Genomic DNA, 16024 nt, shown 5'->3' on the forward strand with positions numbered 1-16024 from the left:
CCTACTCATTAAGTGCTAACTACCCTAGCTCACCACTCAGATACTCATTACATCACTAAGTACTTAATCAATTTACGAACTCACTTACTACAATACCTTGCAGAACCTCCCCACTATCACTCTCTTTAATATACCTTACCCCAGCCTATCCTTTCACTATGACCATCACACCCAGATCCAAATACCAAATACTATTCCTCTTAGTTGCCCTTCTACATTTACTATCTATAACCTATGTCCTAACTAAATATGAGCATCTAACCTTGACCAACTTCAACCATCCCCTTAATCAACCCTGACAGACCTACCACCTTACCTAAACTACATTAAGATTACCTCTACACCCTCCTATTTAGTGCCAAAGTTTCATCGTTTAGTCCACATTAAGTATAACCAACCCAAGAAAACAAAATACACACCCTATAAATTCCTAAATATCATACATAGGATTAAAAATTCTAAACTTCTAGATGGTGAAATCCATCCCAACCCTGGCCCCAACACCACAACCACCACTAACCCTCATAAACTAAGTCCCACTACTTCTCGAACCGTCACTAAAGCATCAAACTCTCTCCTTATAGCTCACCTCAATATACAGAGCCTAAACAATAAAGATGCCCACCTCCATGCCCTCTTAGAGGTTCACTCCTTTAACATCCTTTGCCTAACAGAAACCTGGGTAAAACCTGTAACACAGGATAATGAAATCACCCCACCAGGATACAATATCCTGAGATTAGATTGAATAACCAAAAAGGGCGGGGGTGTAGCAATATTATATAAAGCAGAGTTGCAAGTAACACCAATAGATGTGCAACCACCTTCTATTAGCAGTGCTGAAATCCTGATTTCTAAACTCCAAATCAACACCTATAAATCCATCTATATAATATGCGCCTACCTCCCTCCAGGTAACAATATAAAAACCCTTGAAAATATTTTTCCTGGCTTTCAACTAACTACCCACAAGAAACCATTGTCCTGGGTGACTTTAATATTGACTGGAACACCTGCATCTCAGCCAACCAGACTACCCACATAAACCTTTATGGTTTTTCCCAACCTATAACCTCCCCCATCAGGATTCATAAACCTAACAACAAAGAAACTACTCTTGACTGAATACTGATAAATAGTCACCCCCTCTCAGGTATCCTTCATGATGATGTCAGTGACCACTCAATGACTTGCATAATCAGGCAAAAGATCAATACTCATAAACCAACCTTATATAAAACCATTCGATCCAACAAAAACTTTAACCCTATTAACTTTCAAACTGAACTGAAAGCATGTGACTGGTCACCCCTAAGACACCTCCAATTAGACGAAGCAGTATCCTACTTTAATGCCAAATTCTTAAAAATTCTGGACTATTATGCCCCATCCCGCTCAATGAGAAATAGGACTAAAACTGTTCCATGGCTAACAAAAGAGACAAGGCACAAAATTATACTAAGAAATAAAATCTGGGCCAAATGGCGAACAACAAAAAACCCAGCTGATCATCTAACATCTAGACAGCTGAGAAATGCTACCAAAAAATCTATACCTCTAGATAAAAGAAACTTCTACCACAACAACACGCAAACCCACCAATACAAACCTCAAAAGTTCTGGGCAGGCATAAATAGACTCCTCCACCAAGTCAGACCAAACTCCCACCCCAGAAGGATCTACCTATGAAACTCCTAAGCAAATTGCTAATGCCTTTAATACCTTCTTTACTGATGCATTCCAATCTCTCGCTAATTCATTACCTCCTGTTAGCACAAGTTTGTCATCCTCCTTGACTACTTTAACCCCCCTCATTTCATTTACAACCAGTCCCAATATCCCTCATCTGCACTCTTCTTCATAAACTAAAACCTTGCACCCCCTCAGCTGACCTTCTACCAGCAGAATATCTACAGATAGCTGCATCAGTAGTAGCCATTCCTATTTCCATCCTTATAAATAGAACCATTACCGAAGGAACAATCCCATCTATATGGAAAGTCTCCCATATTATCCCACTGCACAAAGGGGGCAACTCAACTGAGCTCTCAAACTACCGCCCAATAGCTTTACTCTCTCCTTTAGCTAAAATAATGGAAAATGTATTGACCACCTACTGCAAAATAACTTACTAGCTGTCAGCACGGCTTTAGGCCTCACCATAGTACCACCACCACAGCCCTCTTATCCTTTTCCGACTGTATTAACAATAACCGAAACAACAATACTCTATTTTCAGCACTCCATTGACCTATCAAAAGCCTTTGATATGGTCAACCATCAGCTTCTTTTAAATATACTTAAGTCTCTCTCACTAGATACACAGGCTTTAAAATGGTTTAAATCCTACCTTGAAAAGTACAGTTTTGTACCTACCATAAATGTAGATGTTCGAGTGCTAATACAGCTGCAGTCATAACAGATGGGTTCTCCTGCTGTCAGGCGGGTCCTCGGTCGGCCGAATTCCAAAATCTAGGTCCGGCGTCGGTTGTCGTCACTTTCTTTCCTGACGTCAGTGCGACAGGGGTATAAAAGACACAGCCGACGCCATTTTCTTCAGTCTTTCTTGCCCCAGATGTCAGGTGCCCCCAGAAGGAAGGCAATATATATAAATATATATATATATATATATATATATATATATATATATATATATATATATAATATATAATCATGCATTACAATATAATCAAAAATCAGTAGTTGCAAGCAAATACACCATAGAAGGATAACCCAATCAAGTTGTAAGATGAGGAGTTAGCCACTAGGTCTGTACCCAGAGGGGAAGGAGGGAGGGAAACCTGGACTGCAGCTATATTAGCACTCGAACATCTACATTTATGGTAGGTACAAAACTGTACTATGTTCATCGTGCATACAGCTGCAGTCATAACAGATGGGTAGAATCCCAAAGCTACGCACAGGGTGGTAGGCACTAGGTGGAAATGGGAGGAGCCAGAATGCCCTGCAACACTGCAGTAGCAAAGACTGCTCTAGTTTTGGAGTATAAAGGTAGGTGGTAGTGTTTAGTGAAGGTATGCACAGAACTCCAAGTGGCTGCCTCCAAAATATCTTTGGTAGGGACTCCTCTGAGGAAGGCTGCAAAGGTAGCTGTGGCCCTTGTGGAGTGGGATCTGATGCCTGCAGGTACAGATTTACCATGAAAGGAGTAACAAAACCGTATGCAGTGGCCTATCCATTTCGAAATTGTCTGCTTGGAAATTGGCTTCCCTTGAGCTTCTAAAGCATAGGACACAAAGAGTTGTTCTGATTTCCTGAAAGGCTTTGTTCTGTCCAAATAGTAACGTAGCTGTCTATGGATGTCTAAGGAATGTAGCAGCCTTTCCCCTTTGTTTTGAGGATTGGGGTAAAAGGTAGGTAAGTGTATGGCCTGATTTAAAGCTACCCTGGATACTACCTTAGGCATAAATGACGGGCTGGTTCGTAAGGAAACCCTGTCCTGATGGAAGATGAGAAAGGGCTGCACAGCCATGAGGGCTTGTAGTTCCGAAACCCTACGAGCTGAGGTAATGGCCAGAAGGAAAGCTGTTTTCCAGGACAAATATTGCAAATCTGTTGAGGCAGCTGGTTCAAGGGGAGGCAATGTTAATTTTTCTAGAATGTAATTAAGATCCCAGGCTGGTATTGGTTGTTTCCTTGGAGGTCTTATATTCTTAGCCCCTCTGAGGAACTGTCGTAAGAGTGGGTGTGAGAATAAGGGTGGATCAGTGTTGTATTCTGCAGAAATGGCTGAGGCATGAATTTTGATGGAGGAAAATGAAAGTCCACTGTTCAACAGCTCAGCTAGATACTGTAATATCTGAGGCAAATTCAGTTTTCTAGGATCCTGGCCCTTTTTCTCATTCCAAGCGCAAAACCGTTTCCATTTTGCGGAGTAAGCCTTTCTAGTAGATGGCCTTCTGGCCTCCAAAATTACTTCCTGCACCTCTTTGGAGAGTAGGGTCTGTTGTGGTGTTAAGGAATTTTCCATGCAGCCAGATTGAGTGTTTTCAGCTGACTGTGAAGAGTTTTGTAGCTGTGCTGAGTCAGTAGAAGAGGAATTAGAGGTAGGGTCCAAGGAGGAATATGTGTTAGGCTCCTCAGGAGTGGGTACCAGTGTTGTCTTGGCCAGTCTGGAGCAATCAGTATCATCTTCGGTCTGTCTGCTCTTGCTTTCAAGAGCACCTTGGGCAAAAGAGGCAAAGGTGGGAAGGCGTAAACTGTCCGTGCTGCCCAACTGAAAGAAAGTGGAAGGTCCTTGAGCAGAACTTTGTCAATTGATGATTCCTGTGGGTGGCAAAGAGATCTATGTCTGGCCTTCCCCACGCTTGGATTATCTTTGTAAAGACTTGAGGATGCAACTTCCATTCGTGTGGGTCTGTCATATTTCTGCTTAGATTGTCTGCCAGCGTGTTTTCCAGTCCTGGCAGGTACTGTGCTTGAAGTTCGATTTGCCATTCCAGAGCCAAGTTCCAAAGTGACATGGCTAGCCTGCACAAGGGGTATGAATGTGTTCCTCCTTGTTTGTTTATGTACCACATTACTGTGGTGTTGTCTGTTCTTATCAATAATTGCCCTGGATGCAGGAGGTCCTTGAAAGCTGTAATTGCATTTATCACAGCTAGCATTTCCTTTTGATTGATGTGAAGGTGCTTTTCCTTTTGGGACCATTTGCCCTGAATGCACCTGTCTGTCATGTGTGCCCCAGTAGTCTGAGGCGTCTGTTGTGATGACTTGATTTGCTTGAGGCTTGCAGAATGGTAGACCTCTGTTTGTTTGGCAAGCTTGGGCCCACCATAGAAATTCCTTTTGCAAACATAGTATTATTGGTATTATTGTTTCCAAACTGTGGCTGTGTTGAGACCAAAGGTTTTTTAGGTACCATTGAAGTTTCCTCATATGCAACTTTGCACATGGGATTAGAAGAATGCAAGATGCCATGAAGCCCAGAGCCTGCAGGATTTTCCTTGCAGTTAGCCTGGTACAATTTGCTAGTATTTTGAAGTACTGAGTTAATTGCCCCTGTTTTTCTGGCGTAAGATAGGCCATCTGAGTGTTTGTGTCCAAGTTGGCACCCAGGAAAGTTATTTTCTGAGATGGTGTTAGCCTGGATTTCTCTTTTTTGACTGTATCCCAGAGAATTCAATAACCGTGTTACACAAGCCAGATGTTCCAGAAGTATGTGTTTGCTGTCCACTTGGATCAGGCAATCGTCCAAATAAGAGTAAATTTGTATCCCTTGAAGTCTGCAGTAGGCAATTACTGATGCCAGGCATTTTGTGAATACTCTGGGCGCAGTAGATAAGCCAAAGGGCAATGCAGAGAATTGATAGTGGATTGAACCTGCAAGAAATCTGAGGTATCTTCTGCAGCTTTGTCTGATTGTGACATGCAGGTATGCCTCCTTGAGGTCCAATGTTACCAGCCAAGACTCCTTGCCCAGCATGGGAAGAAGCTGCTGTAAGGGGAGCATCTTGAATTTTGGTACGAGTAGAAATGTGTTTAGGATAGATAAGTCCAAAATGGGTCTCCAGTCGGTTCCTTTCCTTGGTACCAGGAATAGTCTGGAATAAAAACCTTGACCTTGTTCGTGAGTAGGTACCTCTTGAATAGCTTTCATGTCTATGAGCTTTGAAATTTGTATTTCAGCCTCTGCCCTTTGATTGTGTGGCAGGTTTGGCATGCCTCTCATTTTTGGAAGAGTGTGAAAATGAAATCTGTAGCCTCTGTTTATAATGTCCAGGATCCATTTGTCTGTTGTGATAATATGCCAATTTTCTGTAAATAATGCCAGCTTTCCTCCCAAGGGTGCTGCCAGCTGAGACTTGCTTGGCATGAAAAGGGGAAAGTCATTGGGTTTGTTTCCTGTATTGTTGTGCACTGTCTTAGCCACCTCTTGGTGCTGGAGTTTGCCATTGTCTGCCTCTATATGATCCTTGAGATTGTCCTCTGCCCCTTGTGCGCCTGTATCTACCTCTTTGGGGCTTGTCCGTGGATGGAAAGGACCAGTTTTTTGAAGGCCAATTTCTGCTAAAACGTGGTGGTTGAACCTGCAGAAAAGCTTTGACAGTTTGCATAGATTTCGCTTTTTCTTCCATTTTCCGTAGTATCTCCTCAGCATTAGTACCAAATAATACATCCTTTTGTAAAGGAGCATCTAGTAGTTTAGCTTTAACATGATCAGGCAAGGTTTGTTCCCTAAGCCAGGCATGCCTACGAATGACTGATCCTGTAACAGCAGCTCTACTTGAGGCCTCTAGAGCATCATAGCCACATTGTAAGGTGTGTTTACCCACTTGTTCTGCACTATGCATCATATCCTGCAACTCCTTCAAATCTGGTTGTTCAGGTTGTGACATTTTATTCCTTAATTGTGATAACAGAAACTGCTGATATTTAAGCATATGGAACTGACAATTTAAGGCCCTCATGGCTAGGGTGCGAGGTATATACCTTTTTCCCCACCTTTCTAAGGATCTAGACTCTCTTCGGAAGGTAGTGGATTCTTAGCAGTAGAGGCCTTCATTCCCTTGGGGCCTTGAGAAATGGTTTCAGGGTCAGCATTATGGCTTTTGTAAAGAAACTGGTGAGAGTTAGGAACTCTGTAGTACCTATCAGGCTTGACTGGGGCAGGAGGCAGGAATCCGGATTAAGGCAAGCCTCCGAGTAAACATCATCAAGTATGTCCAAGACAGGAGGTATCGCCAGAGGTCTGTGTTGAGGTAGCAAAAGAAATTCCCTAAGTCTTTTCTTGGAATCAGAAAAGTCTTGGCCTTCCCAATGGAAGTGTTCCCTCAAGGTATGCAAGGTTTCCCAAAAGAAAAATCCTCTGGGGGAGATACAGAAGGAATGGACTGCTCTGCATCAGAATCTTCAAAAGGGGAGTACGAGTGTTGCTCTTCATCAGAATGTTCTGAAATAATGGAGCCCTGGTCAGAAGAGTGAGAATCTTCCTCCACTCTGGGTCTCTTGTCCGGAGGGGGTTGGGAACCCCTGATAAGAGAATTAAATCCTCAGCCATTTTTAGCATCTGTTTTTAGGCATGGGGCCTGGAGATGGGCCCTGTGCAACAGGCCTCTTGGGATGCATGGCTGATTTGGACTTAGTAAAGGCCTTTATGGAAAAGGTAGATGAGGGTCTAAAGACACCATGGGTGGAAGTGGACCTGTCCACATTAGGAGGCTCAACACTCACAGTGGCTTGGTAGCTGTAGTCTGGGTATGGGCGGCACACCTGCGGTCTCGGTTATAGAAGACACCGCCAGAGAAGTGTTGTCGGTAGTCAGGGGCTGCGTGGCGCCGCTGAGAACCGGACCATTTTGGCGTGGTGTCGGTCTTTGTCCTTGCGTTTTTGGACAAAGCGGGTCGGAGTCTCACATTTTATAATCAAAAGCTTACAAAAAGTGCTGGGCTTAACTCCGCCCGACACGTCGTAAGTGGTCTGGGCCTCAAAAGGTATACAGAGGGAATGGAAATCCTTATGCGGTATTTGCTTCCCACAAGAAATACAATTGTTAACTTTGTCTGACATCGGTCTGAGGCAAGAAAAGTTTTCTAACGGGTACTTAGCTTTTAAAGAAGACTTCGGTTTCCAAATTTTCGTAATTTCAGGAGCTGGCCGACCGGCACTTGCGAACTGCTTCTGCTTCGGGCACCGTGCGGCAATAAAGACTGAAGAAAATGGCATCGGCTGTGTCTTATATACCCCTGTCGCACTGACGTCAGGAAAGAAAGCGACGACAACCGACGCCGGACCTAGACTTTGGAATTCGGCCGACCGAGGACCCACCTGACGACAGGAGAACCCATCTGTTATGACTGCAGCTGTATGCACGATGAACATCTAGGCAACAGGATGTGCTTTGGGAAAATAATCTATCCTCTCACCTTCCTATTACCCTAGGAGTCCCTCAAGGTTCTATCCTGGGCCCTCTCCTTTTCTCAATTTTCATCAAGGATCTTAATCTAATAATTCCTCAAGCTACATGTATCCAACATGCTGATGACTCCACACTAATATGCTCTGCTACCTCTACACCTCAACTCCACTCCATTACCCATACAGTGCTTAACATAACAGAAAGCTGGTTCTTACAGCATAGCCTCCTCCTGAATCCTAAAAAGACAAAACTACTACTCTTCACTCCCACACAAAGGTTCCCCCCAATTGATTTTACAGTTATATCCAATGATGGCATTGTCATATCTCCTGACCCAACTACCAAGCTCTTAGGGGTAACAATAGTCCACAATCTTAGCTTTGACACGCATATTAACGCAACAATAAAACAGTAAACAGAAAATTAGACTCCCTCTATAGGATTAAACCCTTCCTTACTCCAACAGCTAGAACAACTATTGCCCATACCCATCTAATTTCTACCCTTCTCTACGTCTCTCCCATCTATACCAACCTATCAAAAAACAACCTTAACAAACTAGCTACCTCCTACAACAATATTGCCAGATTTGCTACTGGTTCTTCATTTAGAACTCACCACTGTCAAAACCTAAAGCAACTAAGTTGGCTAGAACTTCATAATCAACTTCAGATTCAACAACTTATTGCCCATAAGATCCTCTATCTTCCTAAAAATACTCCTATACTTACTAGCCTTCTAACCCCCTACAGTAATTTGACAACCCTTCACTCAGCCGATAAAGTACTAGTATCTACAGTCAAACCCAAAAATAAGGCCGGTGATTCTCTGTTCGCCAACACTGTTGGTAAATCCTGGAACCTGCTTCCCAAGGAACTCTCATCTCTCTCCTCAGTGAAATTGTTCAAAAAACAACTCAGAGAATACCTTAATAACCACTGGTTATGCCCATGTAGTAACCCAGACTAATCTTACTGCCACTTTCTCTGAACCCTACCTATATAACCATTTGCAATTTAATTCAACTCTCTCTATGCCTCAAAGAGTAGACGCACCTATACTAATTCAGTCTTTACAACTTGCTCTTACATAGGATCCTCTTCAAATTATGTAGTGGCATAGTTTCTAGCTTGCAGCATTAACTTGTTTTCACATATAAATATTTATATAGACTTTCTTTATCTTTCTTATTACATGCTACCTTAAAGTTGCTATGCTACTATAGGACAAATTGGATGACTCACTTAAATACTGTACCTGCAGCTGCTATATTTGTTAGTGTGTTTTTCATTTCTCTTTCTTATTGCGTGCTACTTTAAAATAGTTTGTTGTTCAATCTCTTTCTTATCGGTTACTTAAATAGTACTATTTTTCTATATAACATTTGTATTCTTCACCTTAAAATAGTACTGTACCTAAATTTGTTACAATTTTACTTATCTGTACCTGAAGTTGGTAAAATTTTGCTTATGTGGAGCTTTTCTCCCTGGGCCTCTACTGAAAATGGACATATATCCAGTTGGACCAGCCTGGTCAACAAATTTAAATAAAAATAAATAAATAAATAGTCTGCTGCATTAGAAAGAGGAAAAATGCTGAGGAAAAAGCAAGGGTGGGAGAATGACATAATGGTTAAGGTGTTTACCTTAAAGACACAAGGTGCAGGGTTTGATTCTCACATGGGGTAACTGGCTAGGCTTCAAATGGCCCAAAAGGGCAGTTAGCCTAGAACTAACCTATGAATCTATGTATTCGAAATATGCTAGCAATGAATATGAGCTGAAGTACTACAAACATGTCTTAGGAAAATGGAACTGGTACTCAGTTACAGCTTAGATTTGCCTAAAAAGAAACACTGCCAAGCTACAGTGTGTATTTCACCGAATAGAAATAGTGCTGGCGTACAGCACTTGCCTGGCCAACAGGATGTGGTGCCTGTGTACAGCACTTGCCCCACCAATGGGATGCAGTACTGGCATACAATATTTGCCTGCCAACAGGATGCAGTACTGGCATACAGCACTTGCCCACTAATGGAATGCAGTGACAACATACAGAGGCACAGATAAAGCATTTGCTTAATAGGTGGGAAGCAATGCTTTGCTACAGCATGTGCTTGGTCAACAGGGACCATTGCAGAGTGACAGATTGTGCTTTGGTTAACAAGGACCAGTGTGGAGATACTGCATATATCTGACCAAATGGAAGCAACACTGACATACTGCAAATACTTGTCCATATAGAACTAGTGAGGAGTACAGCATAACCCTTCCCCAGCCAATGGACTGGCAGCAGATATATCTGACTGAAAAAAGTAAGAAAGTTCTGAACTGGTCAAAAAGTACCAGTGCTCATGGTCAGCAGTTGCTTGGCTGAAAAGTGCCAGTACTCACGTACAGTACATGCTCAGCAAAAAGAGACAGTACTCACGTACAGTACATACTCGGCCAAAAAGTGACAGGGCACACTTACCATGTGTGGTTGACCGAAAAGTGCCAGTGCTGACAAACCGTACGTGTTCGGCCAAAAAGTGCCAGTGCACACATACAGTATGTGGTCAGCCAAAAAATACCAGTGTGCATGTACATTTTGTGCTTGGGCAGACATGCCTGGGTAAAAAGTACCAGTGTTCACATACAGTATGTGCTTGAACAAAAAATACCAGTGTTCACATACAGTGCATGCTCAGGCGAAAAGCACCAGTGTTCACATACAGTATGTACTTGGGCAAAAAGTGCCAGTGCTCACATACAGTACATGCTTGGCCAAAATGTACCAGCGCTCATGTACAGTACGTGCTCTGTCAAACAGTACCAGCGCTCATGTACAGTACGTGCTCTGTCAAACAGTACCAGCGCTCATGTACAGTACGTGCTCTGTCAAACAGTACCAGTGCTCTGTCAAACAGTACCAGTGCTCATGTACAGTACGTGCTCTGTCAAACAGTACCAGTGCTCATGTACAGTACGTGCTCTGTCAAACAGTACCAGTGCTCATGTACAGTACATGCTCTGTCAAACAGTACGTGCTCTGTCAAACAGTACCAGTGCTCATGTACAGTACGTGCTCTGTCAAACAGTACCAGTGCTCATGTACAGTACGTGCTCTGTCAAACAGTACCAGTGCTCATGTACAGTACGTGCTCTGTCAAACAGTACCAGTGCTCATGTACAGTATGTGCTCTGTCAAACAGTACCATTGCTCATGTACAGTATGTGCTCTGTCAAACAGTACCAGTACTCAAGTATGGTACACGCTCAGATGAAAAGTACCAGTATTCACATTAATATATGCTTGACTGAAAACTACCAGTGTTCACATTCATATACGCTTGAATGAAGGAACCAATGCTCACTTGTAACACCTGCCTTGCTGGCAGGAACCATAAGGAATAATGTTCAACTGTAGACTAGTGCATGCTTGGCATCTGGTAAGGTATATTCCTGACTAGTAGGAACCATTGCTCTGATAAAGAAAAAAAACTGGCAACCTTAAAAATCTAGCATGCAGCATAATATCAAGAAACTAAACTCACCACCCAAAATAACAATACATATTCGAATTCTGTCATCATTTAAATGTCAAACATTTACTCTGAAAGGGCACCCTAATAATTTGCTCTCTTAAGCATGGCATCTCAGAAATAAGTTCTGCCTACGTAGAAAACGTGCACTTCAAAAATAATCATAGCTTCAAATGGTTATCAATCACATAAAGTACACCTACAAGAATCCAACATCCCTACGTCAGAAAACCAGTATACAATTAAAAGGCAAGAGAAGGCTATGAACTGCAAAGAAGGCACTTGTGATGGGAAAGAAAACGGGAAAAGCTAAAATGCAGGAGATATATACAATTAAGGTAAATTTATCCCGTTGTTATTACCTTTCCTCGTGTCCATATTAAATTTGCAGTTCACAAAATCCACATTCCTATCCCCAACACCGGGTAAAAATGTTCCAGACCCTCAAATAGACGCATCGAACTTCGCCATTCCTAGTCTGTCATTCTTACAGTTCCCAATAACATCCATCAGCTGACTGGGGAAAAATATCAAATACATTTTTATGTCGGTCATGTTTCATAATTCTAAAACTTTATCATAGCATTCATAAAATACAAACTAGACACAAAACGTTTCTTCCGCAAGACCGGCACAGAGAATCATGGGAGTTGCAGTCCAAACTAAAGACAAGCTCACAGATACAGCTAAAAGTACTGCGAGTCAAAATTCAAATTACAACCATCAGAACAGTAAATACTGTAACTCCTTGTCTTTCTTCTGATTGGCCAGGCGCTGCAAATTGGTAGATTCTGGAGGCTGGTGGTATTCGTATAAGTAAATTGTGTTTGCTTCTACCCGAGACGAAAACAGATGTACACCAGAAGCACGTGACGCCATTGCTGGCTGTAAAACGTGGTTCACTGCTATAACGCGGCGCTGAAGTTTAGACTGTGCATTCTGTTTTTTTTTTACGTGTCAAAGTCAGAAGGTTTGTCTAGAGCTATCACATGCCCTTCCTTTGGGGAGTTGTGTCCATTGTAAAGAAAATAATAAATTAAAAAAAAAATACAAATATCCTGAGATTTTATGACAACAACATTTCTTAAGTTGTTTTAATACTTGCATAAAACAGTTATTTTTGTATCTGAAACACCTAAAGGTCATAATATATAGAATACGCAACTCAAATATTACAGGAATAAGCTTCAGTTTAGGCAAAAACAATTTCTACAAAAAATGACCTACTTTAGGCATTTAAAAAGGTGGCAACCCTACTTGACAGTACAGTATTTTAGTGGTTTTGAATGACCTATGCATCACCTTTTTCTGCTCTATTTTTAACTGCATTTTAGACATACCACACACAAATTCTGTACAGAGCCAAAATTAATAGGAAGTTGTTATAATAACAGGTTTTGCATTACCATGCATTCTCTGAAGGATATGAAAACTGAAACTCAAATGCCTCTCATTATTTACTGACTTTAATCTTCAGATATTTTTCCAGAAAAAATCACAAATTTTATGATGAACATGACAACAATATGAGGCAAAAATCTGGATATTCTGTGAAAATCTGGACAGTTGGGAGGTATGATGGACTCTTGACTGTCACTTTTGGGCTTGGGTAGACAGTATCTTCCCGTGGTGCAGACTGCAGATTTGGCAGCTTCCATGGTTAAAGTACAAGGGAAGATCCTGGCACCTTTGCTCTCATTCTCCTCTTCATTAGCAAATGTGAACATGAAAGCCCAAAGGACTGTGTTTAGTTCAATTTGACCATCAGACTGAGGACACCTTGGTGAAAAAGGAGATGATAAAAATTGCCATTATAGTGAAAATGCCTGGAATACATGTCTGTCAAACTGCAGACATTTGTTAGTGAAACCAAGAAGTGAAAACGGATTTCATTGGCATGATGACATTTTGAGAAATGATATCTTTCGGTCTGATGTTAGGATATTTTGAGTTATAATCAACGCAGATGATACACTGGCTGTCCTTGAAATTAAATAAATCTGAAATAACTTTACACTAAGCTGTATTTCATGAGTTCTCAGAATCTTTGGAATTAATTTTGTTGTACCTATTATAGATTTTACACTTTGTTTTAAATCTGTCAGTTGTAGTACTGACAAGACAGGTCTCATGGGATGAAACTGAATATAGACAAGACAGTTTTCATAGCAGTGTCAGAAAAGCCGCGGTGGTGCAGCAGTAGCGTTGTCGCCTCACAGCAAGAGGTTCTCCCGTTCGATTCTCGGCTGGAGCGCCTTCTGTGTGGAGTCTGCTTGTCCTCCCCGTGGTCGAGTGGCTTTCGAAAGACATGCGTGAATGGGCATGCCATCGTTAAAGGTTGAGCGTCGGGCTGGCACCTCAGCACTGTAAAAATCCACTGCCAATCATTAGCGAACCGGAGTTCGACTGTGGCAACCCCTAACCAGGAAAAGCCAAAAGAAGAAGAAGAAGAATATGGGGAAAATCAGAAGAAGCTGAAAGTTGAGATAAAAGGAAAAATATTAGAATAGGCTAACAGCTTCATATATTTAGGAGGGGCAGTTGAGGAAAAGAGAAGTCTGAATGAGGAGGTCTAAGCTAAAATCAGAGGGTATGCAGCCAACTGGAACAGAGTGTCAGGGGTAGTATGTGACAGAAAAATGTCAAAGAAGCAAAATGTAAGGTGTACAAAACATAGAGACCATTGTCTGGGGTTCCATTTCACCTGGTTCTGTTCACAATCAAACATCTGAGGTGTATGTAGTTCTTAATGTGTCTAGAATGCATGGATACTGGAGCAGTCTCTGGATTAAAGTGACTGACCCCAGCAGTTTGATCAGAAATAAACATTCATTGTCATGCCATAATATAGCCCTGCTCCATTTCAGTTAGCCCCACTCAGTCAGTTGCTTTCTGCAGCCTGCCTTGCTTTAAAGTCAGCATCTGTCACTGAACACAGTGTAGTTTAATCTTTCCTGGTGGTTTCAGTTTGTGATTATAACAAGTTAGTAATAAAGCATTTGACTCAGGCAATGAACTTCTGAGCCCTAGTTCTCCAGATGCCCTTTCAGTAATGATATTGCATTTAGCCTTGTTATGCATTTAAATATGACAAATGCCACAGCTTTTCAGTTCAGTGTTTTTTGCTTTGCCGACACTGCTGCTTTTATGAGCCAGTTGAAGAAACTGTGCATACAGTCTCAATACATATGTTAGCTGCATTCCGAAGCAGTCATTTTCTGCTTTTTTGTGTGTTAGTAGAGTATTGTGTACTAGTATCTGCACAGTTTTGTATGCATTATTTATTTGTAAGACATTTATCTGCCCATTTTTCTTGACTTGCATAACTGAGACAAATATTTAGGCTGTCTGCACTTCATGTTCTCTCTTTTAAGAGTTGAACATGGTGATTGCTGAACTACCACTTGACAATTTTAATTGCTTCATGAGTGTCATGTATTACTGTTGGCTTCTTTGCTACCATACTGTTTGAAGCATCTCTCCCATAATACTGTGCCTTTACTTTACTGCTTGTTTTGTATCAACAGCCAGTAGTTTCATTGAACTTCTTCATACATCTAAATCTCCTGCTGGCTTTTTCTTATGAATGGTGACTACCTCTGCTGCTCTACCCAAATACACATCTTTTCCAGTGTCACATCAGGTTCTAGCAAATGTTTACTTTTTACTTTGTAGCTTTTAATGCTACACACAGTTCTGCCTATCAGTATCACACCAGCTTCACAGTTTTTGGCTATATGCCCAAATTTAGTCACATATACACTAGTAGCCTCCTGTAAGCCCCGGTTTCCAGTGAAACCTGATAAATCTATGGCAAGTTCATTTTAGGCTTGTAGTACTGCTGGAACTTGTCTTTACAACAGCTAAATCAGACTGCTCTTCTTTGTAATATTAAATGCATTAAATAGCTTAATGCACCCTCTCCAACCAGGTGAAGAAAATTTGAAATTTAACATATATACATTATAAATATTTCATGGCATTAATGTCTTTCTAGCCTGCTAATATACCAAAATATTTTTTCCCATAAATGTCCAGAGTGTTCTTAAAAATAGTGCTTGCTTTAATGTAAGTTGGTAGTCTGTGTATATGCATCAGCTGCTCTCTCAGAGAACCAGTTAGTACACTTCTCATTCCTATAGAATTTTCTACCTAGGTTGTCTGATGACTCTCTGCTACTATTTTGATAACCCCAAACATTTCCAGAGGTAGTTGTCTGTAATGCCGTATATACCTGAATAAGATCTAGTCTTAAATACCTGTAAGAGACACTGTACAAGTTCAGATTATTTTAGTCTTTTATCTTCTTCTTCTTCTTTTTTCGGCTTTTCCCGGTTAAGGGTCACCACAGCAGATCACCTGTTCGCTCATGATTGGCAGTGGAGTTTTACGGTGCCGAGTTGCCAGCTCGGTGCCCAACCTTCCAAAGAAGGCACACACACGCATGCACACACACCTAGGGCCAATTTAGAGTGTCCAATCCACCTACAGCATGTCTTTGGGATGTGGGAGGAAACCCGCACGACCACAGGGAGAGCATGCAGACTCAACACAGAAAGCACCCCAGCCGAGGATCGAACCAGAGAACCTCTTGCTGTGAGGTGGCAACACTAACCGCTGCA

At 41.7% G+C, this 16024-nt stretch overlaps 1 protein-coding gene across 1 annotated transcript in view; it reads right to left on the bottom strand.

Moving 5' to 3' along the window:
- ERCC3 (ERCC excision repair 3, TFIIH core complex helicase subunit) overlaps window positions 1-12261 on the bottom strand; it is a 476680-nt gene extending 464419 nt beyond the window's left edge. The window contains 1 exon segment of the mRNA XM_044078239.1: window positions 11765-12261. Coding sequence (XP_043934174.1) covers window positions 11765-11780 — 16 coding nt within the window. The 5' untranslated portion in view covers window positions 11781-12261.
- Between the last annotated feature and the right edge of the window lie 3763 nt (window positions 12262-16024).

The sequence above is a fragment of the Protopterus annectens genome, chromosome 7.part0 (assembly GCF_019279795.1).
Source record: "Protopterus annectens isolate FY-2018-M chromosome 7.part0, PAN1.0, whole genome shotgun sequence".
Taxonomy (NCBI): domain Eukaryota; kingdom Metazoa; phylum Chordata; order Ceratodontiformes; family Protopteridae; genus Protopterus; species Protopterus annectens.